General features: G+C 43.6%; 1 protein-coding gene across 3 annotated transcripts in view; it reads right to left on the bottom strand.

The window, feature by feature from the left end:
* Positions 1–1,092: 1,092 nt before the first annotated feature.
* EGFR (epidermal growth factor receptor) overlaps positions 1,093–26,445 on the bottom strand; it is a 168,608-nt gene continuing 143,255 nt past the window's right edge. For 2 of the 3 annotated variants that reach the window (XM_057431406.1, XM_057431408.1), the window contains exons 16-28: positions 22,177–22,212; positions 21,591–21,732; positions 19,774–19,896; positions 18,441–18,539; positions 15,155–15,340; positions 11,218–11,373; positions 10,268–10,343; positions 8,874–9,020; positions 6,519–6,616; positions 5,725–5,892; positions 5,583–5,630; positions 5,380–5,485; positions 1,093–4,278 (exon numbers count right to left, since the gene is read on the bottom strand). In XM_057431406.1, coding sequence (XP_057287389.1) covers positions 3,902–4,278; positions 5,380–5,485; positions 5,583–5,630; positions 5,725–5,892; positions 6,519–6,616; positions 8,874–9,020; positions 10,268–10,343; positions 11,218–11,373; positions 15,155–15,340; positions 18,441–18,539; positions 19,774–19,896; positions 21,591–21,732; positions 22,177–22,212 — 1,762 coding nt within the window. In that variant the 3' untranslated portion in view covers positions 1,093–3,901. The remainder of the gene's footprint in view (positions 4,279–5,379; positions 5,486–5,582; positions 5,631–5,724; positions 5,893–6,518; positions 6,617–8,873; positions 9,021–10,267; positions 10,344–11,217; positions 11,374–15,154; positions 15,341–18,440; positions 18,540–19,773; positions 19,897–21,590; positions 21,733–22,176; positions 22,213–26,445) is intronic. The other variant, XM_057431407.1, reaches the window with a different exon arrangement.

Below are 26,445 nucleotides of genomic sequence, written 5' to 3'. Positions count from 1 at the left end.
CCCTGGAGCACCCCCAGACAGACAGAGGACACCCCAGACACCTTGTGATGGGACCTGTTTGGGGTCCTGTGACATCATTATACGCCTAACTGCATCTCCCAGGGAAGAGGAGAGATTCACCCCATAGTACAAGTGCCATGTACATTGGTTTCACACAGGAAACCTCTGCAAGAGGGCTTCAAGCTGGTAGCAGGGACAGGAACAGCGTGTCTATTCCCACCCATACCTGCAGGAACAGTCACTGGCATTAGTAATGTCCCTGGACAATTTGATAGCTGCTTTGGGTACGGACTGCCTGGCTGCACCCCTTCCCGGGCATTACTCTCCCTACACAAACCCTTCCTTTCAAATACACCACTGGACTGTATTTTCTAATGCTGGGGCTTCACATGGCCATCCGACGGTGATGCTGGTGGGACAGGGCATCAACTGCTATCTAGTTCCAACTGTTCTCAATAGAAAACTCACTGCATTGTTTCCTGCCAGCTGGAAACAAGAGCAAGCCCCCAGCCTCCTGGATGAATTTACCTGACAAGATCAATTGCAGCATGAAGGAAATTTCCCAAGCCAACTCCCTTTGCAGCACCCAAGGCCCAGATGAAGTCAAGTACACAAATCACTGGAAAAAATCAAAGTAAGATGAAGCCTCCCAACTCAACTTACATTTTCATATACTTAGCAGTTATTAAGTCTTATTATTGCAAAAGCAGTTGCATGTTAACTGCTGCTTTATGATCAAGAGACGCTAAGCCCTAACGTGCGAGCGGTTTTATTTTGCCTTGCTTGAGAAATACAGTAAAAAGGGAAGTTTTAATTTCCTGGATTGACAAGACTCTGTCGGCTCATACAAGCATCTGTGGCCTCCTACATTTTTCTATTTAGTTGCACTTTAAAAAATCAGCATTTTCTACCCCAAACCTCCTGAGAGACAATGGCAGAACTTTCAGGTTATTTCTGGATGCTGAGTTATGCTGCCTAAACATGTTCACCTTTATGAGCACCCATAATTCTCAGGATGCACCTTGCTGTTCAATACTCAATGAGCTGCCGTGGGAAAACCAGACCATTTCAGCTGCTTATTGATCCTTCTCCTTTTTATCATCCCTATGGAAATCATTTGGTACATTGCTAATGTCTGTTACCCTACGGACATCACCAGTGCCTCCTGCAACAGCCACACAGCTGCCCAGTCCCACCTGCTCCCAGTGCTGCTGCATCTGGCCCTGCAAGTTCTCCCTGGAATCTGTATATTCACATCAAGAGTTTGTGGTCCTACATCCTCTTTCCTACTTTTTCATTAAACAAACACATTCAAAAAGCAATGCTCTTTCAAACTTACATTGCTTGATTTTTAGATGTATCTCCTTGCTTCTATCAAGGAGTTGCTACTGAATCCCTCCTAAATTGTCTTAAAAGGCCAAGCATATTAACCTATATTCAATCATTTTTATGCTACATAATGCTGGCGATACATACTGCTACTTTTTAGTGGCTTTCTTGTTTTAGCTAACAGATCAAAACAAAACATCAATAAATTCCTTTGTGCAATGGTGTCAGAAAGATTCCTCAGGAGAACACGCACACCATGACTTTTCCAGTGTTCTGCTTGGAGATTTAACAACAGATTTAGCAAATTGAAAAGGATCTGTGATTTCTGTTGAGATCTTTTTTTGGGTTTATGTACATTCCTCCCGGGGCGGTGGGTGGAGGAAAGCGGCGCTGCCTGTGCATACATGTTGCACGCTTGTGAGAGCAACACAACAAATCTGCTCTCAGGAATGCAGGGAGAAATCTGCCACTAATTGGACGTGGGAACTAAATTCTGGTTAATGTTTTAAATGCAAGTCAGTCATAATCAAAGCCAAACACTGCATTCTCCACACTGCAGTGCCTGCGTCTCGGTCACAGTGACACGCATGTACCAAAGAGGAAAATCTTTGGATTTTGACCCGATATACTGCTTTAGCTACAGGATGGCCGATGAGCTACTGCACACACACAAGATACTAATGCATTTTACACCATGTTACTTATAAAAGGGGTCATTTCACATGACAGCTCTCCTTCTTTCCTCAATAAATCTGTAAAAACGATGTTCTGAACATTTTCCGCTTGATCCTGGACTCCAGATGCAATACTTAAACTGAAACACATCCTGATGTATTCAGAACATGGTAGTGGCATAAATCTATTTCTAGCTACTTTATAGGCTACATATCCTCTGCAACTTAGCTGCTTATGCTACCCTCAAGCAAGCTGCCAATGTTCAACTAGTTAAGGGCCTTTATAGCAAAATCACCAAATGCGCATTTGCTTTGTGATCTAGTGGTCTGATTAAAATAGTACTGCCAATGCTGGTGGCATGCACCTAAATTACTGACTAAATTCACACGTTAAGCACTTTACTCATCCTACATTCATAAGAAATGTTAATGATGGAAGAATTTGAAGCTCTGTGTCACAGGCCCCTGGAAGGAGTAGCTGCTTTTGCTGCTGTGATCGATTTATACAGTCAAGCTAAAATCACAGCCTTGCCTCGCCTGCCTGTTCCACACTGGCAACAGAAGATGATGCTGGGTATTTTAAAGAAGCAGTAGGCAGCCCTGTGTTTCAGAAGAGGGAGATCATATTTTCCATCACTCCAGATTATTCTTCCTTAACTCATTGCCACTGCCCCTCCTAGATTGCCAGGCTATGTAACCCCAAAGGGACAGGCAACCAGCCCCAGCCTCTGCCCCAAGCAATTGGCAGTATTCTGCCTTGAAGTGAGTGAAGCGTAACACTGATATACCCCTCTTCTTTGCCAGATGTACAAGGGAAAATTACTTCTGCTCTGTGCCCCTTTAAGAAGGGAAATAAAACATCTTGCTACCTGTGTTTCTTGCCCTAGTCAAGTTTAATTTAGGGTAGTTCTTCCAGTCTGTCTTGTGAACGCTCCAATTTGCCATTATTTGCATTTCCTTGACATTTAATTAAAGTCTGTTAAACGTTATTTGACACTTCATTTTTCAATTAGGGCAACATCTTTAACAGTTCTGTTGGAGAAGAAAGGCATTTTGACAACTTGACAGCCGCATAAGGGATCAGAAAACAAATGTGTTGAGTTTGACCATCAGAAAACAGAGTAGCAAGCACTTTGTATCCAGGTACACGTGACTCTGAGGCGACTTCCTCCTGGCAGTTTTTAGCAGTAGTGGTCAGTAAGTGATGCGTCGTGCCGTTTCGCTTCTTGTGCTAGTTTTCCCTGGAGCAATCCACTCCATACAGGCCCTGGGCAGAGTCTCCCACATGTCCCCCAGATGCACTTCTCCTCTTTGTGCCAAGAGGCAGTATATGAAGCCAATTTGTAAAAAATCCGGTGGTTTGGGAAAACTGTTTCTGTTCTAGGAGTATTGGAAAACTGTTTAGAAACATAAGGGTTTGTTTTCCTGCTGGTGATCTGAGCACCACATAGCAGACCAGCAGCACAAGTGTCTGATCAGGTAAAAGATCCAAAAATTCTCTTAGAAACATTTATAAAAATACAGGCTGTAGAAAGGAATCTAAAACTGTACAATGTGTACAGCTCTCGAGTTCATCCCAGAGTGGCTTCTCACCGTGCTACCATCTGACAATGAAAGGAATGCATCCATGTTTCTTTTGTCCGGGAAGATCCCAGTCCATCACAACATCCATCTGAGTGCAGGTTATGGGCCTCAGTTATTACATGGAAATAGGCAAGAAAAGACCCAAACTACCATCAAATAGACCTCACAGTTTCAGCCCTTGTGCTGAAAAGGAAAAGTGTGCTTCTCGATGCATTGCAGTTGCTGTCCGCTGTGAGCAAGCGTCTATTCTTGCAGCAGCCAGGTAGTTCACCGAGAGTCTGGCTTGCCTCACTGCAAGAAGTAATCCTCTGTGGTCATGCTGAGGCTTCAATGTATTCACTTTTTGGTGCTGCTACCCTCAAGTACTCCGGGTTTTCTGCTGCGGGAACTTTCAGGAGACCGTTAGGTTTGGTTTCCTTCGGTAAGAAGTCCTGCTGGTAGTCAGGATTGTCCAGATTTATTTGGTGGTTGCCTGCCTGGATCCAGTAAGGAGAGGTCTCAAAGACTGTCTTGGCCAGCGGAGACTGGTTGGTGTTGAGATACTCAGGGTTGTCCACAGCTGTGCTGTGTGAATTCTGGTAGCTGGAGTCTGTGGGGACCTTTGAGTTTGCTGTGAGAGAGAAGTTGTTGTAGATTGGATTCTGGACTGCTGAGGCAGAAGTTTTCTTGGGCACCAACTGGTTTACATACTCTGGAATAAAAGGAAAATAAAAATAAGAAGGAATGAAAATGAAGGCATATAACTAATGCAGCCATTTGCATCACTTGAGGTGTACGTTCAACCCAGCTGCCACTTGCTCTTTGCACACAGCACCTCACAGAAGGACAGACTCATAGAACAGTTAGGGTTGGAAAGAACCTTAAGATCATCGTAGTTCCAAACCCCCTGCCATGGATAGGGATGCCTTCCACTAGAACTGAACTTCCCAGAGTGAAAAGAGAGCCAAAGACAGGGACTGACATGCCATGGCACCACACATCCTGCCCTGAAGTTCACCTTCACGAATCCAATTTGCAAAGCCCCAGAAAGACGCCTTGGACCACAAGACAGCGAGATAGCTACTGCTGATTTTAGTGACGTGTAGGTGGCTACGTCCCAGATACTGTTCTGAAACTGCAGTCTGGGAGCTTAGCTGCCAGGAGCTGTTTCCCTAGAAAAAACGCTTAGAGATGAGAAAAATACTGGACTGGCGATAACAGGCACTACACATTTCACTCCAGTGCCATCCCTTGCAGCATCTTTCACCCTTTGTAGCTGTGGTGTATTCTTGGAAGGGTTGGTTGGGATTTTTTAAGGTCACAAAGCATCATGACTGCACAACCCGGCATCAACTCCCTCGGTGCTCTTTGGCTCACTCTTCAACCGCCTACGATGTAACCATGAGCTGCCTTCTGTGTATCAACATCTGAAGGCAGTTGAACTGCCAGAAAGCTGTTTATGTTGCTAAAAAGGTTTAAGGGGTGAAACCTAGGTTTTAGAGGATATTTTTCCAAGTATGAAGCTTTAGACACATAACTATACATGCAAACTCCCCGGCCAGATGGCACATGTGATGACCAGGAGGAACGTGGCTGGTGAAGGAACTGAAATGAGAAATGGCCAGAAGCAGCCAGATAAAATCTAGGAAAAGGATATGTGCACACATTTCCACTCATGTTTACTGAGCAAAAAAAGGTAGGAAGCATATGGGTTGCTTCCTTTCTGCAGAAAAGGAAGGACAATGATTACATTCACAACTGAATGGCTCGCAAATTAGTGGCCATGGGATGGAAACACAGGAGAGGTACTCACCTGGGGCTGGCAGAAAGCCGTCATCTATGCTGTCCTCCAAGAAAGCGCCTGTTGGATCTGAGCTATACCTCTGGACAAAGCTGTCTTCCCTCACAGGATGCCCCTGCTAGGTTGGAAGTAGAGAAAATCCATATTAAAGGCACTATTTTGTAGAAATTGATCCACATAGAAGTTGCTCCTTTTTCAAAGGTCATCCCACTTACCCCATTCCTGTCAATGCAGGTTGTAGCAGAGTTGTTGCTAGTAGCACTCTGAAAAAGAGAGAGAAAGAAAACACAGACATTACAAGAAGCACTTCACTCTTCAGATTGCTTGTCATGTTTCCAAAGAAGAAGAGTTTCATACCAGTGAACTCAAGAGAGGAGTGCGGGATGTTGAAGGGCTGTTGAAAAAGCCCTGGTGTGGCACGAGATACTCATCAGCGTCCACTATATCTTCCATGTCCTCCTCCTCCATAAGGGTGCGATAAAACTTGGAGTCCGTAGGGCTGGGCAGGTGCATCCTATCATCTCCCTGTGAGACAAGTCAGCGTGAGAGAGGTTTAGGGTTAGGCTTCCTTCAAGCCCACATTATTCCCTTCTCTGAGACACAAAGTAGTTTAGCAAGAGGCCCAAGATGCAAACTCTTGACCTGTGTGTTTATCCAAATTTACCTGGAGTTTAGGGGAATTTGGGCCTGCAATCTCTGCTGTGAAACAGCTGCAATTTTTAAGAGGATCGAACTGCTCTCCTCTTAGGACTGCAGTATGGACTGTTACTGGTCCTACACTGGGACAAGTCCTAAGACAATAGTGACTGGTCTTGAAATTCTGTTGGTGGTTGGTTCTAGCTGAATGTGTAAGACCTTGAAAGCAGCAATAAATCACAGACTCATAGAATAGTTAGGGTTGGAAAGCACCTTAAGATCATCCAGTTCCAACCCCCTTGCCATGGGCAGGGACACCTCACACTAAGCCATGCCACCCAAGGCTCTGTCCAACCTGGCCTTGAACACCACCAGGGATGGAGCATTCACAATGTCCTTGGGCAACCCATTCCAGTGCCTCACCACCCTACTATGTGTTTTCAGACGCATTACTAATGATTTTGTGCCCCATATTAAATGCCCATCAGACACGTTCCTACCACTGGGTTTAGTACCTGTATAACGAGATAGCGTGGAGGGTCACGGGCCATTTTTGAGAACTCTGCTATCAGTTCACGGAACTTGGGACGGCTGTCTGCATCAATCATCCAGCCTGGAGGGACAACAGGGGGAGCAATCAACAAATAAGATTGGTTTTGGTGATAAAACACAGAGCTTAGAACGAAACGTAGCAGCAAAAGGAAGTGTCCTGGATGGAACAAAGAAAGGAGTTACCCAGAAGGGACCACCATAAAAAGTTCAGTCACTGGTGTGAATTTCAGCATTTAAAATGCATATCTTGGCATTGGATTACTCCAAAATAGCCTTGAAAAAGCTATTGCGGGAGGGGAGAAGCAAACTAACTTCAGTGGGTCCCTGCAGAGGTACAGTGATTTGACTGTCTAGTCACTGCACGGCTTTGTGAAATCCTGGGAAGCCTAAAACAGAAGCTACCCTCTGTACCAGATGTCTTTTAAAATTCAAAACATCCTCTCTGGGGACATTCTGAAAGATTAACTGTATCTAAGCTGCATTCAATTAGCAAACGGACTTCAACAAAAACAAGTCCTACAGCTTAGTGTGGATTGATGCTAGAAGAGATTTCTAATCTAGATAGTGGTGGTTTTACATGTGATATCACTTAGGAAACCCACACTTTCTGTTATCAACTAACAGATGAGCTGATGAAGAAACTCTTTATGTTTAAAAATAATGAAGGTCAAGCTTTGTATGTCTGAAGAACCCATGAGAAACAGCCTATCCATGGTAATGGAGAAGACAAGTGATAATACGCCATTTGAAAACTGCATTAGACAAAATCTCATCATTGCCAGTGACTTTTTACCATGGTAGAAGGAAGAATTCCTTCTTGCTTTTAGAAAGAGTGGGGCCTTTGGGAGTTTGCTCCTGTTGCAGAAGTAGCATCTCCTATTCCTGAATTTCTGAGTTGCATCTGTTTAAATTCTGCTTCTTTAAAAAATGTTGTGGATTAACTTTGAACATCTCAGTTTATACTCTCTGCTTATAAGAGATGAATGGGCCTTCTGAATTCCTACAGTCAAACTGGCACGGCTTCAACAGGGGCTGCCCTGTAGCCTGTAGACATGAAGGGAGAAGAGCAATGAAAAATGTGGAGCTGAGTCCTGTGGCAGAAGGAAGGCTCAACCCCTTGATCCTTAAGCTCACACTTAAATTCAGTATAAGGGTATGATAGGGGATGGAGACACCCCACTGGTTGTGTTTTAAAAGCTGCAGGTACCTGGTGAGGTGTCTGCAAAAATGTCTCCTTTCTGCATCTGGACTGGCCCAAAGGAAAGGCAATGGGCTGAGGTGTCTGTAGGGTTCAGCACCTCTGAGGATGATGAGATGCGTTTCTAGAACACTGCTTTTGGGACTGGGTACCTCCCAGGGTAGGTGCACACCTCTGGTCCCGATTCCTGCTTGCCTCGCTGAGCACAGGATCAGGCTTACCCTGTGTGGTGCCTGTCCCAACAAAGCAATGTGTGGGTGCTCCAAGATTCCCCAAGTGTTGTGCTATGGGGTGTTCATGGTAGTGTGGCTCCTATTTCAGGAACAGGTACATTTTCCTCTAGTTAGAAGGTTTTCTATGCCACCTAGTGGGCTGCTTATCAGCATCCTCTTAATACGGAGCAGGGATGTTGCAGCCATAGCCTAGAGGAAGCCACATAATAATCTAACATGTTAGCAGCTGACAGAGGTGCAAAAGGGGTTTGGGGTTCAGAAGTCCTTTGACATGCCCTAAAAATAGCTGAAAAGTGCTTCAGAGACCCCTCAGCTTTTGCGCTACTTTACTGCAACAGCTGTCTGCCAAAGAAGGGCCTCATTTTCATTCATGAAATGAGGGAGAAATTGGATGAGGAAGTCCAGATCCTCATGTGCATCTGCCGTCATTGTGGTGTCTGTGCTCCCGGCACTCCTTTAGTAAAAGGAGTACATAAATCCATGTGTGTGATTCCAGAGGGGAGGCATATGACTGAACTAAGGGGGAGCCTGGAGGAGAAGGTAGTGTTGATTCTATTCTCTAGACATACAAAACCAGAGTATCAGGTACAATGGGTGGTGCTATGCTAAATTGTACTGCCTGGCAATATCAGCCTAAAGTAACTGACTGTCGGTCAGTGGTGTGAATGGTGAAAACAGCATCAATTGTTTGAATCAGTGACTAATGAAACCATATCCTGTACTCCTAGCTAACACTGCAGGTACAGGAACACGCTGGTGTCATCACTCTTATCACATAACCCTGTGCCATCACCAAGAACACAGCATATACAAATACTGCACAACGAGGGCAATCGGGCTACTTATGCAACTTAGGTGAGCACACACAACCCCAAACGGAAACTCACATTTGACCATGATCATGTACACGTCAATGGTGCAGATAGGAGGCTGGGGCAAACGCTCGCCTTTCTCCAAGACAGAGGAGATCTCACTGGCAGGGATCCCTTCGTATGGCTTGGATCCAAATGTCATCAGCTCCCAAACTGTCACACCTGCAAGGGGGAAGAGAAGACCATGAGAGAAGCTTTACCAGGCGCCAGGTTGCTTTGCTTGGGTGCAGAGAGGTGTGAGCAGAGAGAGCTCTCACAGAGGCACTGCATTGCCAGAGCCCCACCCAGGGAAAAACGTGGTCTACCATGATTTTAAAGAGAGACAAATTAATAAAGCAGGTTGAAATCACCCTGCTTCCCTTTAAGGCTTTGGTTTCTACCACTCTTTCCACTCCTTCCCCTGTTTATTTTTTATAATCTCAGCTACTATCTCAGTATTCAACATCCCACCAACTTCCCAGCCCCACAGGAAGGAAATGCAGGTTACTGCCTCTTGACTCCAGCCCAGCAAGTGGCTGGAGTAAGTTTGTCTTTTTGTTTGAAAATCTAAGTTGCCTTTTTGTTTAAAAACAATCAATCTCTCTGGAGACGAGCAAGAGCAGTTTTTGAAAGACGTGTACACCAGCTGCCCCAGTGTCATCTGCTGACATACCACGTACTCTCGTGATGTAGCCGTTGTGATTGTCTGGTAGCTTAGGATACAAAACAAGGTTTTGGATGCCAAGATACATAAATGGATTAGAAGGACCAGAGGCCATACTTCTTCTAAAAGGATACAGGATCTGACCATCTGCATTGAGTATTTTCCAGGAATACAAGAGCCCACGGAGTGGAAATTTTGTAATAAGATACTCTGAAAAGTTTCCTTTTTGCTCCTTTTTCTTTCAAGCTGGCTGATGAACTATACCAAATGTAAAACTGGTATATAAACCTCTCTAAGGAGGTTTTTACTTTCCTCTCCTTTTGGCCTTGTCCTTTCAATACCAAGACAGCACAAGCATTTTAGGTCACAGCAGTGATACTAATTGACACTGACCAACGGTGTGGCCATTGCTTTTAGGTCCTCTCTCTAGTTATGTGGCTTTCCTGTCAGCCAAGTTATATTATTTCATGGGAAGCTGCTGAAGAAAAGCATCCGGAGAACTTCAGCAAATGAAGCAGTCTCCTACCTGCAGCCCCTTTCAGGGGAAGGACTCATCATCTGAAAGCATGTTCTCCAAAACATCTTACACCTCACTAGCATGTGATTTCATGGAACTTTTACTTTGTTGAATAGTTTTGGGACCACTGTTCATGTTTAATCTCTCAGTCTTCTCATAATGGGAATGAAAAAGGTCCGCATAGAGTCACTAGCCAATCCTGTGATTCTCCAACCCATTTGCAATTACTGTAACTGGTTTTAGACTCACCGTAACTCCAGACATCGCTTTGATGAGTGTAAATCCGATGTAAAATTGACTCCAAGGCCATCCATTTAATAGGAACCTAGGAAAATTCACAAGCAAGCCTTAAGAGGCCGGTCCAAAATTTATGAGGGATATTTGCCACCAGGTGGTGTGTAAACCTACAGTTTGGTTACAGAAGTGAAAACCCAACCAACTACAACACACAACTATCTGAGTGGTAGAGCAGGCAACTTTTGAGTCTTATTATTATTTTCATTTATTATGTTGAACCTGGGAACTTGTGAAATATCAGGCATATTAGAAATCTCTCTTACAAATTAGTTTTGGATACTTTTAATGGTCAGATTACTGTTTTTTTAACCTTCTATCACAACAGGACACAAATCCAATCTCAGGCTGTAGAGCCTGACAAAGACTGATCTGCACTCATATGGTTTCCATTTATGGTCTCTGCAATATTTGCAAGCAGTTTCTCTTTAATTTCTCAGCAGGACACATTCCCTCCATCAGCACGCAGTATAACACGAAGGCGTGTTGAACCAAGTCTGACAGGTCTTTCTTCTGCTATAAATACACAGTATTCCCTTTCTCTTCCTAAACTGCACAGCATTATTGGTGTTGGCTACACTGATGAATTCAGCCATGCTTTTTTTTTCTTTTTTCCTCCTCTTTAATGTTTTTTTAATAATCTTGCTTTTTCCCAGACATTCTGGGTGGGAATTTCAAACGCATTCGCTGCTCTGCTACCTCTGCTCCCACTGCAGTCCCACTGGCCTGACACTGCTTCGGCTGATTTCAGAGGACTTCCTCAGGCTTCAAAGGCAGCATGCTGAGACGGCAGCTGAGTGCTTTGAAAAACACACTTTCTTTCCCCCCCTCTATGTTCAAGGCTTGCGCACAAGCACAAACACCGACGAACGCACAGCAGTGGCTCATTCTCTGATGCGCTTTACCTTGCCTCCCTCGGCGTGATACTCCTTCTCGTCAGCACCGAGCAGCTTTGCCAGCCCAAAGTCTGTGATTTTCACGTGTTGAGGAGTCTTAACAAGGACGTTCCTGGCAGCAAGGTCACGGTGCACCAGGCGACGCTCCTCCAAATAGTTCATTCCCTGCAATACAACAAACTGTTGGTGGGCATCACATGCTTTGGGTTTGGATCACAGAATCCCAAGGGTTGGAAGGGACCTCAAAAGATCATCTAGTCCAACCCCCCTGCAAGAGCAGGGTAACCTAGAGTACATCACACAGGAACTTGTCCAGGCGGGCCTTGAATATCTCCAACGTAGGAGACTCCACAACCCCCCTGGGCAACCCGTTCCAGTGCTGTCACTCTCACAGTAAAGAAATTTTTCCTGATGTTCACATGGAACCTCCTATGCTCCAGTTTACACCCACTGCCCCTTGTCCTATCACTGGACATCACTGAAAAAACCTAGCTCCATCATCCTGACACTCACCCTTTACATATTTGTAAACATTGATGATCACCCCTCAGTCTCCTCCAAGCTAAAGAGACCCAGCTCCCTCAGCCTCTCCTCATAAGGGAGGTGTTCCACTCCCTTAATCATCTTTGTGGCTCTGTGCTGGACTGTTTCAAGCAATTCCCTGTCCTTGAACTGAGGGGCCCAGAACTGGACACAATCATCCAGATGTGGCCTCACCAAGGCAGAGTAGAGGGGGAGGAGAACCTCTCTTGACCTACTAACCACACTCATTCTAATGCACCCTAGGATGCCATTGGCATGTGCAAACAAGTGAGAGCACCACCATGGACATGTGGTAATCTATCCCACCTTCAGAAGAAGGCTTCCTGTTTCAATTTATGTGATGTTTATTGCAGGGTGAGGACAGTTACACTGAGAAATAACTATCACCCTCCAGGAACGTTTTTTGTAGGTCCACACACCGGTGAATTGATGAAGAAAAAAAGAGACAGTAGCAGGTATATATATAGCAGGGGATGAGATTCCTCACAGGACTTTCAAATAACACTCCTTGCAGCTGCACTTGTGCAACCCAAGTGACTTCAGGAGAGTATAATACAGAGTTCAACTATCACTTTCCACATGCATGTAGACCAATCCTACAGAGAGTATTTAGACATTATTCATTCAAAGCTGCAGATATTGTGCCTTACTCCACCTTCTCCCTGCTAACAATGAGGTATCCCACTGCAAATATGAGAAAAAGGGGAAAAACAGTAAACAATTTTGCTCTATGGCTGAGCTCAGAGTTGTATCTGTTTACAGATGCCTCTTTGAAAGGCACGTACTTCTTTGAAAAGGCAGTTTCACTGCCTGCCATGATTAAACTGGGTTTCCCATGGCATATGTGCTTTTTTGATACAGCTGCCCCCCTAGGAAGAATACAACTAACTGTGCCGGTTTGACTTCTAAAGCATAAATCAGCTGTGTTTCTGACCACAGAGATTATTCCCCTTTCCTTCAACACCAGTCTTTTGGTGCATGGAATCAAAAAGTTCATGATTTCTAAGTTTCCTGCAAGATCTAACCACAATTATTCCCAGTCCATAGGCTTTTGCTGGTGCTTGTATTTTTATGAAGAGGAAATTAATAAAAAAGCACTTGTAACCTACAAAGTTAACAGCAAAATGATCATGTTGATGAGATGACAGAGCACTGGAGGGAATAATTCCCTTCCAGCCTCCCCCCCTTCCTAAACCCACTGCTAACCTGGACCACCATGGAATCCTCCACCCGAGTCCCTCAGCAGAACTTCACCCATGTGCTGCTGATGTTGCCAAAACAAACCACCCAAACAACCTGGAGCAATGCCACTATGAGCATGCATTTCATTACACAGATAGTTCTTCAGCAAGCAGAGCTCTGGAAACAAAACATCTTGAGCTGCCGACAGAAAACTGTCTTAAGAAAGAAATAATAATCACATAATCTAGCCCTAGTAGGATAAAAAAGTTTCTGCTAAACACATCTTGCTGCAGACTTATTATGAGGCAAAGCTGCTGAAAGGCAGAATATCAGTTTCAAACCAAGTTTTTCAAGATGCTGATGGCTAAAAGGCTTGTGCACGCACATAACCATACACCGAAGACACCGAACTGCTTATCTAGAATGTTCAGCAGATACTTAATTGTGTGCAGGCCTGGGGTTTAAGTCATTTTTCATCATTAAGCATGAGACTAATGTGTTCAAAGAGTTACTTCACAGTGCTTCTGCACATGGAGTGCCTATGCTCTGTTATAACATCTCATCTGAAAGACAGGACTCCATACCTCAGTGAAAGATGATGTTTGTAAAAGATACAAAGCAAACTTATTTCAAAGCTGTGAAAACAGAACGAGAACAAGCTTCCCAGGGAACTTGCCTCCTGCTGGTTCGTTACCAGACATAAATACATTGGCTTCAATCTTTTCCCCCCTCTGAAAGTACACTTTTAAAGAGTCAGAGAATGTCCAAAAGTCTGGCACGACTTTATCAGAGCAGTAACACCAGATGCATTGGTGGGAAAAAGCCAAACACAGGATTTACGAGTGCTTTGAGGAGAACTTCAGTGAAGAGCAGCACAAAGGAGTATGTTGAAGGTCAGGCATCTCTGGAGAGGGTAGAGGTTGCTATGGGCAAATGTTGAACCGACATGAAAAAGAGTGAAACAGATGCTAACAATTGTGAATGGCAACCTTTTGGGCAAGCGATGCCTCGAGGATCAGTCTGGGGACTGAGTTTGCCACCTTAAAAATTAACAAGGAGGAGGAGGGAAATGTGGCTTCCAGCTCATCCTCCAAAGGGAATGAATCCAGGACAGAGCAGTAATTGATTTAAAACAAGAGAGCAAAAGAGTCAGAAAGAGGCAGTTCACATCCCAGGTTGATGCATAAATAAAAATTCACTTGCTGTGGAGCATGCTGTAAAGAAGTGCACACACCAAGATGAAAAATGCTCTGTGTACTTTTGGTGGACACATTTCTGAGGTCCTCAGCATGTTTCCTGAATGCAAACCACAGCCAGGCAAGCCTGGGATGTATACAAGGTCTCAAGGGACCGATAAGGCTGTAAGTGTGCGGTTAGCTTGCAGACTGGCATTCCTGAAATGAGGAGCATTAAATCAGCCGGGCTTTGCGGATACTGCCATCTTATACAACGAATCTCCAACAAACTGAACCTATTTTTTGTGCTGACTTTGCTCTATTCGTCCATGCTTGCAAGCAGCTAATCACCTTCCAAACACAGCATGTTGCTCCTAAGTGCAAGAGGCTGTACTTCAGCCTCCTTTGCTGCTCTCCTCTTTGGCAAACAGTGCCAAGTGTAATAATTAGTCCTTTATTTGGCACTATTGGCACTGTAATTAGATTACAGGCACCAACTCAGTGCATATAAATGACAGAACAGCCCTGATATACCTGAATGTCTTTTGGTCACAGCCAGCCTCTGCTAGAATGGAGCTGGTATTTATTAATCAGCAGTTTTGATCCTCAGGCCTCAGAGATTTCAGCCTGAAATTCTCTGAGGCACACAAGAAAGCGCCTCAACACTGTTTGCCTCGTGCCACAGCCCAAGGAAATCCACTGATGGAGTCAGCATTTTGGTACGGGAATTGCCAAATTCTACTCCCTGCCACAGCACTGTTTAATCACACTATGGGGTGTTTGGTTTGGACATAAATCTGTTGGTGATAATATTACACTGTCTAGGAGCGTTTTGAAGAATAGCTAAGGTTTGCTCAGCAGCTTGAAAACAGTAGATTGTTTTAGACAAAGCAACCACTCACTGTCACATATAAGGTATCTACAAACCACGTGATGAAATAGAAAGATTTACAGAGACAGTTAAGTAAATAAATACATTATGTTGCTGTCAGATCTGTGTTATAGCATGAGTTTTAGCTGATACGGAGGTATGCTGGTCCACTTACCTTTGCGATCTGCACACACCAGTTGAGAAGGTACTGGGAGCCGATGTTGTCCTTGTGCTCTCGGATGTAATCAAGGAGGCAACCATAAGGCATCAGTTGTGTGATGAGCTGCACGGTGGACGTGAGGCAGATTCCCAACAAGCGGCATACATGAGGATTGTCAACACTAGCCATCACATAAGCTTCCTGAGAAGAAAGCAAAAAAAGCAATGTGAAACACTCCCTTTGGCATGACACATATTTGGAGAGAGTTTAAAATGAGTTGGTCATTCAAGAAGTTGTTAAAATACTAAATGCAGACTCTGTGCTTCATATCACATATAAAATACTTGTATTTCCCTCTCTGTGGATCGAGTTTTTTCTACTCAGTGGAAGGTCCAGATTTTGAACTGAAGCATCACTGAGATGCCACAGAAGAGCCAGGCTCCCACTTCTGTTACACCAAGGACACAAAATCCTGGGGACAAAACTGGCAGACCTAGGCAGAATTAATAAATTGAACATCACCTGGAAACTGATGGGATTTCATCACTTTAAGCACCCAATTGCAATGGCAACACATCTTGTGAACATGTGTCATAATGCTTTTTCTCCTCTACAGATCTTTTGACCAACATGTCTGGACATGAGTATTTTGAGACTTTTGCCCTTCTGTCAAGGTTTGTGCTAACCCAGAAAGTCAAGAGTTGTCATCTAGGATGTGACCGATGGTTTGACTTCTTAAGAGACCATGTTCTTCTTGATCATTATGTTCTTCAGTTGATGTCAAACCAAATAGGCTAATAATCAGTTCACCTCTTTAGAGGCTTGAGTACATGTGGTGAAAATGTTGTCCCCAGTTGGAAAAGCTGTTTCAGTCCCATTTAGCCATGTAAATTATACCAGGAATGTACTTATAATGTGGGAGCCCAAGCATAATAAACCCTTTGGTCAACTGGAATTTTGGGTCTGAGCTTCATAAATATGTGAAAAACTGTCAAGTCTGCGTTCACCCTACGTAGCTTTAGGTACTGAGCTAAGGTGACCTTTCCCTTTGCTCCTCTGTAGGAAGGGAGATGCTCCTTCAGAGGCTGGTGAAGTACATTTCAAACACACTGAACACATCCTTTAACATGGCCACGAGGTGAAAAGCACAACTTCACATTTTCTTGTGTGCAAAAACTACTTACGGATTGGTAATTGAGTTGTGTATTTATATTGACATCCACTGTCAAGTGCCAGCTCAAAGAATGGATTCCAACTGGGGAAAAAATTACAGCTGAAGTTGTTTGGATTTTTTAACTGATTTTGGGTCTGATTTACAATATGTCACATTTAGACATTTTTTAAGCCATCTGATTGAAAACCAACGCAATGGGAAATAATGAGAACTTTTCCATGCATCTTAACTCAGCATCTGGAGAGACACCAACTAATCATCCCTTGGTGATTTAGTATTAACCTAGCAGCCCCCCAGTGTCTAAAATCATAGTGAAGAGATTGTTGTGGCATGGAAAGGAGCAAATCTGCTCTAAGAGCTTAAGAGAAGAAATACCATAGCACTTTACTCATCATCTAATAAGCTTTCCACAGATGTCACATAGTTGTGTAGCTGGTAAGAACTATTATTAAACAAAGTTATTAAAGCAATGACGTTCAAGAAATAAGCAACCCCAATTCTTAAGCAATACTTTCTGGCCTTGGTACTACTGTTTGACTTGCCAGCCTAAGCAAAACATGATGTAATGCAGCTTCTCCTGAGGTGCTAATTCTGTGTTTGGTATCCTTGTTTTGGATGAAAGTGGCCTCCAGGCAGCGAGGTTAAAGATGATCACCAGTAGAATTGGACAACTGCTCCTCAACCTACCGCAGGATGTGAGCAGGTCACTGAAAAACAACCCTCTGTCAGAGAGAGCACTGGTTCTGTCGGCTAGCTTGAGGAAAGATGAAGCAAGAATACAATCTGCTGTTCAGTTACGTAGATATTTGCAGCAGTATTTTGTAAAGAACCTTTCAAATCCATTATATGATGTTCAGATGTAAGCAGAGACCAAAACGTGCTCATCTCCCTAGGCTTCCAACCCAAGCCATCAGAATGACGAAGGGCATCTGTTCCTTGCCTTGCTTCCTGTTGGGATTCAGATCCATATTGTACTCATTTTAGTGGGGGAAGGGAGGGAAGAGCGGGAACTCTGCAGAGCTGGAGCTCTTCTTACTGCCCATCTGCCGCACAGCCCCCGTGGGGCTGACCTGAGGGCCGAGAACTGGGATGCTGAAGAGTGGGGTGGGTGTACGGGCCACACAGCTTTCAGACAGTGTCCAAGCCTTGGCACTGGTATCACATTCGATACTGCAAGGTCAAAGAGGCCACCGCCTCCTCGCAGGGAGCAGAAGGGAGCTATTGTGCGGTCACGGGTCCCTCTAAGTAGCCCAAGACATTAAAGTGGGCCTTTGTTTCAACTGTTTATCTTGGAAATCTCTGCGGTACACTCTAACCTGCTCCAAGTATGCTTGGTATTCAACAACAATCTTCTGAATTAGCCCTACCCTAATAAAGCTAGCGAGAGCTCGCCTGGATTATATGAGCTAAAGCTGCTGTGCCTGTTCTATACCTAGCATGTTTCTGTAAGGTAAATCATCTTTAATTGGACATTATTATCTCTGCAGTTTCAATGACCTTGAAAAGTTGGTTGTGTAGCAAAATATGTTTTGAGAGGAGATTTTGGAGTCATCCCTCTGACTTCTGTTGACTGGGTTTGTATTTTTTTTTTAATTTTCATCTGAAATATAGAAAGAATTCCACCAATAAAATAATCTAAAAGATGAACAGGACTGAAAAAAAGCAAGAGCTTTTTTTAAGTGTCCTAATTCAAAGGAAAAGAAAAGATAACATGAAGATACACTACAGAAACTTTGAAAAGGGGAAGTACTTTGATATCACTGAAGAGTATGCAGTTCCTGCATTTACTGCCTTGCATGTGACATGTATGTGACACGTATGTGACACAGTTCAAGGCCTAAACATGAGAGTAAAGAAAACAGAGTTAGCTGTAAATGTATGGTCCCGACCTCTCCATAGGTGCTACCCCAGGAGTACTACACCAGTATGTGGACTGCGAGCGCAGGGTTCATATGAGACACAAAAGCATTTCACAGACTGGGCTTCAAAGCCCAGAACTTTAGATAGAGAATTCAGGTTTGGGTGCAAAATATTTCTTCCCACCCAAAATCCCAAAATCCCTTTAGTTGTTACAGAGGAAAATTCACAGACCACTGACAACTTGACAAAACAAACATGAAAACTTACATCGAGTATTTCCTTGTTGGCTTTTGGTGAGGTAGCCTCTCTCAACTCTTTAATAGCCACAGGAATTTTAACCTTCTCCCCTTCTGGGATCCAAAGTCCCTACCAAAAAGAAGTAGAAAGAGTTACTCAGTCTCATATCTACCAGGTTAATTCTCACAATTACATACACCTTTTACATCTTCTGAGAGGACTTAAATATTCTGAGCAATGGGAAGACATGGCAAGCAACAAAAATAGGCAAAAAAAGTCTTGCGGGTGTTAAGCAATCCTGTTAATGGAGTGGTATTTCTCTTTCAGTCACCTCTAGAGTATCTTTTTTGGAAAAAAACACCATGTTCATTTCCATCCCTCTATAGGGGGGATGCCCAAGAGACGCATAAAGAGAAACTTCTGTGGATGGAAAACTAATTAATTAGCACATCACAGCAACTGTACGTGCAAAACCTTGCTACTTCCAATTTATACAGACTGGGATGAAAGAACCAGCATTTTCTCATGACAACAAGATGGCATCCATACTGTACAAATATAAGCAGTGGCAAGTAGGTTTCTTTCAGGCTGGTTCAGTGCTCTACATTTACAGTGTCAGCAGGCCATTTAGGCAGCAGGTGAATAGTGTGGCACTGCAAAGACACACTGCTGATGTACTCAGCGATATAACAATATATGTACTCTGTGCATTTTCAGAGGTTAATGGGATTTGAGCTTCAAAAGTTCCTAGCCATAGCTGGAAGCCTGCTTCAGAATACAAAGCTTTGTAAAGAGATACATGGTTCTATGAAAGTCTGTATTTCAATACTATTGGCATTTATCCTGAATAAGAAAAGTACAGAGAAGTAGAACTTGGTGAATAAGAAACACAGAAGATAAACAAACACCAAGAGAAAAAGAACCCTGTGGACCTACACAGTTGAAGGTGTGTAAACACTCCCATACATCCGAATCAGTTCTAATGAAAGAGATTGACAAGTATAAAACCAAAACCCCAGACCACATAGAAAAATGGCTTAGCACTGAACTGACTGCTTTTTTCGTAACACAACAGCGTGTATTTGGCTGAGGTAGTTTTTAAGTTGAGAACTTTGCTCTCCGGGTTCAGCAGTATGGCTTGGAAACATATCATGTAAAACCTCCCATGTTACCCAATTTGTCACTCAACTAATGATGACTGAGTCATCTCTCTACCATTCAATACAGACATGCTATAAAATCTAGCTTAGTGATCACAATGATCACAGCTCCCAGTTCATGCCCTCTTTGGGTGGCTTCTGCATAAGGGAGTAAGATTGAAATGGGAAGGGAAACACCCCTTTTCTCTTAAGGTGCATCTTACCTTATAAACAGTGCCAAAAGCTCCAGAGCCTAAAACTTTGACCTTTTTAAATTCTGTTTCCTTTAAAATTCTCAGATGAGCCTGGTTTGGTGCCTCCCCGCTGGGTGTCAGTGGTTCGACAAGCTAAGGCAGAGAGAAGATGATGTTAGAAGGACATACACTCTAGGAGGACAGCAAACTGCATGCTTTGGGAAAGCAAGTAAATCCTTCCTTTAAAATAATGAACATTTTATTCCATGTGAAGTTCCAAGGAAGACAGCCCCACTCTGACTTGCAGCAATAAATACCTCAAGTTGCTCCAAATTTCAGAGGTAAAACCAATCACAGATTGCCAACTGCCATTTTGAAGGAGAATGAGGGAATACTACTGATCAAATGAAGGCTTTGACTTCAAAGCCCTAAAGCACATGGGAAGAAGAAGCATGCAATTACCAGAGATCCTAAAGAAGATTTTTCTTGTTTTGAACTTGTGAATACATTATTAAAATGTTTTAAATAAAGGGCAAGAATCACCCACAACCATTCAGGTCTGCTCTTGTTTAACTGGATGGAATTCCCATGGTACCAGTGGCTCCCCCAGACTGCAGGGTTTACGAGCGGCAGCTGGAACTCTGAGAGTGCTTCTTTTGTCAATAACAAAGGAGATGGTGAATTTGCTATCAAGATTTTAAAAATTTGGCCTAGGCCTCATTACCAAACAGCAGCAATGCCTTCCAAACAGAGGTATTTTAACCCTTTTCTGATGCACAAGTCAGCTTTTTCCCTTTGTGCTGCTTCTTTTTCCTTACCTTTGAGCATTTAGCTGGATACAATCAGATTTTAGTGGGCCAGCAACCTTTCTGCTGGATGAAATATTGTCATTTTGAGGAGTACAGGGAGTACAAGATGAGCTGAGCACAAACTGAACTCTACTATTACAACTGTAGAATACAGTGGTATGTAAAATATTGTGAGGTAGTGCATTAAAAGCAGCACAGCTTTGACTTTAAGGATTTCAGCAGCTGACTTTGTGAAGCCAGTGAGCACAGAAAGGAGCTGCAACTGGGCTTTTAGCAGGATGCTAAATACAATTTGCTAATGATTTACTAGGACTGAACTAGAAAAAGAAGGTGGCTAATTATAAAAGAGTGGCTTTAATCCAGGATAATGAATTTTGCTGGTTTATATGTGAGGTACTCAGGGGGTGATGCTGTAACACAGACAAAACCATGCAGAAAACAAAAAAGCAGTGTAGGAGCCTTGTTTGTGCCCAACAGCATGAACCATCCACTTTGATGGCTCTGCGGGATTTTTGTGCTAAAAGCAAACCAAAGACAAGACACAAACACTTCCTCAATTCCTTTCCCTCCTCTTCTTTCTCTCTTGTTTCTTTCTGAAGAAATGAGATGTGTGTCTCATCAAGGGGGTAGAATTTTCAAGTTGCCACAGCACCCTCAAGGCTTGTCTGGAGGTAGAAACTATTCAAGGCTGAGAGTCTACACAGCAAAGTGCTATGGACCAGCAAAACACACTGCACCTCACCCTGAAGGTGTAGTTTTTTCCAAGTAGACAATCTCAATGATTTTCCTTGGGATTTAGACATCTAAACCCCCTAAAGCTTTTAAAAATTACATCCCGAAGGATGAGACTTCAGATTGAGAAGGTGTTAGATGCGCATCGCCTCTTTCCTGAGGCAGACACCATGCTCGCCAACCGAAGGGCTTGTTGAGTTACAAGGCAGATGTAGGGTGCTTTAGCTCTCAGTATGAGCAGGCTGGCACCCATTAAAGCAGGTAAAACAGCCGGTGTTGCCACCGTGCCATGCCAGCAGTGCTCACCTCCCTCTCCTGCAGCAGCCGGCGCAGGGTCCTCTTTCTGACGATGTGGCGTCTCCGCAAGTAAAGGCCGATGCCCAAGCCGACCACCACCAAGCACAGGAGCCCTCCAACAACACCCGCTGCGATAGATGGGATTTTGGAGCTGCAGGACAGAAGGGAACGCAGAAAGACAAAATAATGCTTAGGTGTAAGATTTAAAAAGCCCTAGGTTTTGATTAAACACACACTCTGGACATCCGCTTAACCCTGTTTGAGATGAATCCCCTGCAATGCAGGTAACCATATCAATCCTAAATATCTCTCTGCCTTTAATCCTTTCTTTTTTTAGCTCCTCCTTTTCTTCCCCAGTAAGATCCCAGGTCTCACCTTGACAAGCAAGCTAAGCAGAACGAGCTTTTGGAGTCTCGTGCCAGTAGGGATATTTCTCAGTTCTTTAGATCATTTTTCTCTGCTCTAATCTGTCACTTCCCTGTACAGAGCTGAAGACTTAACTTTAGCCCCAGCCTTGCAGTGTCCAGCATGGAAATGTAAACACGCATGCATTCTTCCCAGCTCTGTCGTTAATTGTAGCAGATTAGATACTCACCCGTTCGGACAGCCTTCAAGACCTGGCCCTTTGCACCTGTAAAAACAAATGAACATCACAAACGTATGAGCTCAGGCATACATAATTCTATAATTCCAACTGAGAAAAGTGCTACTGATTGAAAAGTTTGTGTTTCAGAGCAATCCAAGTATTAACACTGGAATTTATAACAGTTATACACTCTACTAAACATCAGTCAATGGCCCTGCTCCAAAATACTTTGTCTAGAGGCATAGTTATAGCTTCATACTCAGTTTAAAGAATATTTTAAACCAGCTTTATATCATGTGGCAGAATGATATTCTACCACATGAATGTCATGTGGGGGGTGTCATAGATACACAAATTCATGGACTCCCTGCTGTGAACGGACATCTGTGCTAGCGCAGAAGCTTAGGGCTGACTGTGGAGGAGGACAGAAGTAGCCTCTCCCCTGCACAAACGCACACAGCCACATGGAAACGTGTCACTGCAGACCCTTCTGCATGAGCCTTGTTTCTTGATAAGTAAAACCTTCCAGTTTCCAGACTTCCTATTGCAATGGAGAACTTGTGTAGGAGGTACACAGTCCCATCAGAAAACAGGATTTGACAGCACTCCCTTCAGCTATAGTTTGTTGGTATGTGTCCATGATAATTTTATTTCAGCATCTAAGGTCTGATGTTGAAAGTGTAAACAGGAACAAGAGTTATCCAGACAGCCAGAAACTACTAACAAGACATTCACCCTCCATTTGAGTTTAAAATGAAATTCATTTTGGCAGCCCAAATGCAGAAAACAATACAGATGAAAACACAGTGACTGCATTCACTTGATGGTCTAATGGGTGTGAAAGGCACCACACATTCCCTAAATGCTGCTGGGCTACAAGATTTATGCTTTTCTTGGGAACTGTGGTCTTTGTGGTATCTACGGAGCAAGAACAGCATTACAGAGAGGGTTACATCACCTCTGAAATGCAGAACACAGCAAGAAGAGAAGTCCAGTTTGTGGTATCCACTCCCTGTGTGGACTTAAAGAAAATGGGCCATCCGAAACCAACTCCAGAGGAGGTCAAAGAGAGGGTAAGGAGTAAACCTGTGCCAGGAAAGCTGCTCTGCATTCCCTTTTGCTGAGAGGAGGAACCAGCAGGTTTCCAAAATGGCAGGTAGAGGTGGTGATCTTATCTCATAACTTGTTCTAGGTCTAGGGGAGGAAGAGGTGAAGCAACTACTCATTTTATTGTGGTTTTGTTTGTTTCTTTTCATTACTCTGATCTTCCCTCATGTATTCGCCTTGTTTCTGGGCCAACACAATGCTCCAAAACCCAGCATCTGGAAGATCTTGTGAGTTCACTGGGCTCCCATGCAAGAATGTGCATCCTGGTGTCCTGGACATGCTGGAAGTGCTGTACATACTGGTTCCCGGATCCCGGGCGCCCAGCTTTGTTCGTGTTCCCTGTTGGCCTACAGCTTGGGTTGTTTGCTCAGTTGTGTAACTAAGCACGTGCTTGGAGAGGCTGCACATGCAGTGCAGAACCACCAGCTTGCTTACAGTCACAGGAGACGTATCTTGCTCTACACCGGACTTCTCTATTTGGGTGCTCAACAGAAAAATGACCTAGGACCCAAGACCTCATCCCATTCATGCTCTATCAGCCAGGAATGAATTTCTACATGCTAAGGCAACAAAGTATGAGCAGCTTGCACGTCAGGATGTTAAATTTAAAAGACCTCACTTTATCCCAGAATGTGACTGTGGTCCCTCAAATTCTCTTTTCGTAAAAGTTCTGGTTTGCCATGCTCCTTTACAATGGCAAGTCCTCTATGTGCTTCCTTACAGTAAAAACAATGGCTTGAGGAGATAGTATCTAGAGTCTGAGGAATGACCAACCAGTTATTTTCCTACACCAGAAAGCAGAAGTGTAGATTTTCATCTGTCCCCTTCTCCTTATAAATTATTTCTCACACAAACCCATCAATATCAAATCTAATGGGGTAAAGTAAAAAGGTGTTTGGGAAGAAAATGACAGATCAGCTTGTGCTTTTCAAGTCCCATGTGATTTTCTGATTCATTTCACAAGTCTAAGAAGAAACAAAGCCTATGAAAAATATCCATCCAGGACTAAACATAACCATCTTTCTTACTGCGGAATTTTATGATGACATCCAACATAAGTAATTCAGGTTTTATGGAATCTAAACAATCACTTTTTCCATTCCTGAATCATTTTTCTTTTGCTTACAGAAACCAAAATGAGAAATGTGACCTTGTGTTATAAACTGCCTCAAGACCTTACGGATGTATTAGATGGAACCTAGCAGTGGTTGTAGTCTCTGAAATATTTCTCTACTTATTGGAAAATTAGTGCTGTGTACAGTCCTGGAAAAATATTGCATCCTGAACTCAGCATTTCATCTATCTATGTAAATATTACTTGCCCCAGTACAGACATAGCTATTTATTTCCCAAACCCATCAAGATTTTAACAACTTTCTCCTCAACCCATAGTTCCTAATTTGATGTAAGCCAGGTTGCTGTGATTTATGGCCTTTCAGAGAGGACTATAACAGCCTAAGTTACTCCACAGTCATAAAAGAAATTGAAAGTCATTGGGCTTTTTAAAGCCTTACAAGAACCTTTCTCTGCCCTTTCTTTCTCATTAACTTCCAGAATGTGACAAAGGCATCACATTGATGCTGTGCTGCAGCAACCTTCCCTCTCATCCCCCCCAGCTGCTTTCTCACACCCCCTTCTAAAATCCCCTGGCATCTAACACGAAGGCTGGTGAGGCACATAGTGTCGGTAGTGACTGCGGAGGCTGGATGCATCAGCCAGTGCTATTAACTACAGTGGTGGTTTCTTCCCTCCTTGCTCTTTGACCCCAGTGGCTGTGGCTGAATTGAATTCCTGTACACTGGGAGAGTGGCAAAGGAAAACCAAATCCTTCAGCACCGAGCAGATTAATTAAGCTGGTGTGTGTCATTAGTTGCTTGAGTTATAAACTGAACAATTCCCAGGCTTTTGGAATGTTGCTCTCTTTATCGGAGCATATTTTCTTAGCTGTACTAGAGGCAGAGCAAAAGGAAGCTTGTACAAAATCCCCAAGAGATTACAGGAGAAATGGGAGAGAAGGGATCTTTTGGGCTGAGCAGGAGAAAGCTTCTTCCATTCTGTTTTTTAACGAAGGCTGAGAAAATGACTCAGCAAAGAAGATGAGACTAGATGGGGTTCTTCACAGTGATACTAAAGAAGAGAAGCATTACCACTCAGCACACCTAAGTAAAAAAACCAAACTTCATGACAAAGCTCAGCTGGGAAGAGCAGTCCTCTTTCAGCTTCTTCAAATACGGAAAATAAGAGCCAGATCCTGGAACCCATTACTTGCATGACTCCTGAAGCCAGCACACTTAATCATGCTGATAAGATTTTGTGGGCTCTAGCCACAAAATTGGACAGGGACAGAAAAAAGTTGCTGTTTTCTTGTCATGCAGAAATCACTGAGAGTGTGGTTTCTAAGGATGCAAAAACTTTGCGAGACAGATGTTTTCCACCCACTGCTGATCACATCCCATTCCCGCAGCACAAGGGAAAGGCGTGAAGAGAAGTAAGCAGCATTACTGATTGATTGCCTTCAAGGGGACAATGCCGTGCCAGACTGCACATTCCCACATTACATCTCTGACACTGGCTCCCTACCCATCAATGCCATTGGCCTCACATGTTCCCTCTGTAAAGCAAATATAGCAACATAACCTTCTTCTAGTTCTCCTGAGCCCTTCAGGGATACAGTCTATTTCTTCTGCCACATTTGGGCAGCAACTTGAACAGGACCATTGAGCACGTCCACAATATAACTGCAGCAAACTTAGCCCAGTTCTTTCATGCATCCATACTACTTTTTATGTTCTGCCTTAGTAACAGGGCCAAATATGCTGAGCCATATGTTGGGTACCCCTAATTTAAAATACATCTCTTTACCCCCATCTCCCAACAGATTCCTGTCGTACTCCCATCCTCTGCTAAAGCCAGGCAGGAATTGACTTTTCTGATGAAGTCTGCTCTGGGACTTGCTTGTGCACAAAGAGCCACCACATGGCTCCTCACTACATGCACGTCTGGCAGATTATGCTCTCCAAGTTTGCATTCATTCGAGTCTAGTGTTTGATCTCACTACTGAGGCTGCACAGTGGAAAGCCTTGTTCAGATGTGGTTACCCATTATGCTGCATTTTGATGTGGCCACTTAGAAGGATATTGGATCACTGTGGCTAGTTTGTATCAGTGGGCA

Source organism: Pezoporus wallicus, unplaced genomic scaffold, assembly GCF_028554395.1.
Source record: "Pezoporus wallicus isolate ANWC-B61680 ecotype Strahan unplaced genomic scaffold, APGP_CSIRO_Pwel_v1 scaffold_11491, whole genome shotgun sequence".
NCBI lineage: Eukaryota > Metazoa > Chordata > Aves > Psittaciformes > Psittacidae > Pezoporus > Pezoporus wallicus.
Note: the sequence above shows the minus strand (reverse complement) of the source record. Positions and strands in the feature narration are given on the sequence as shown.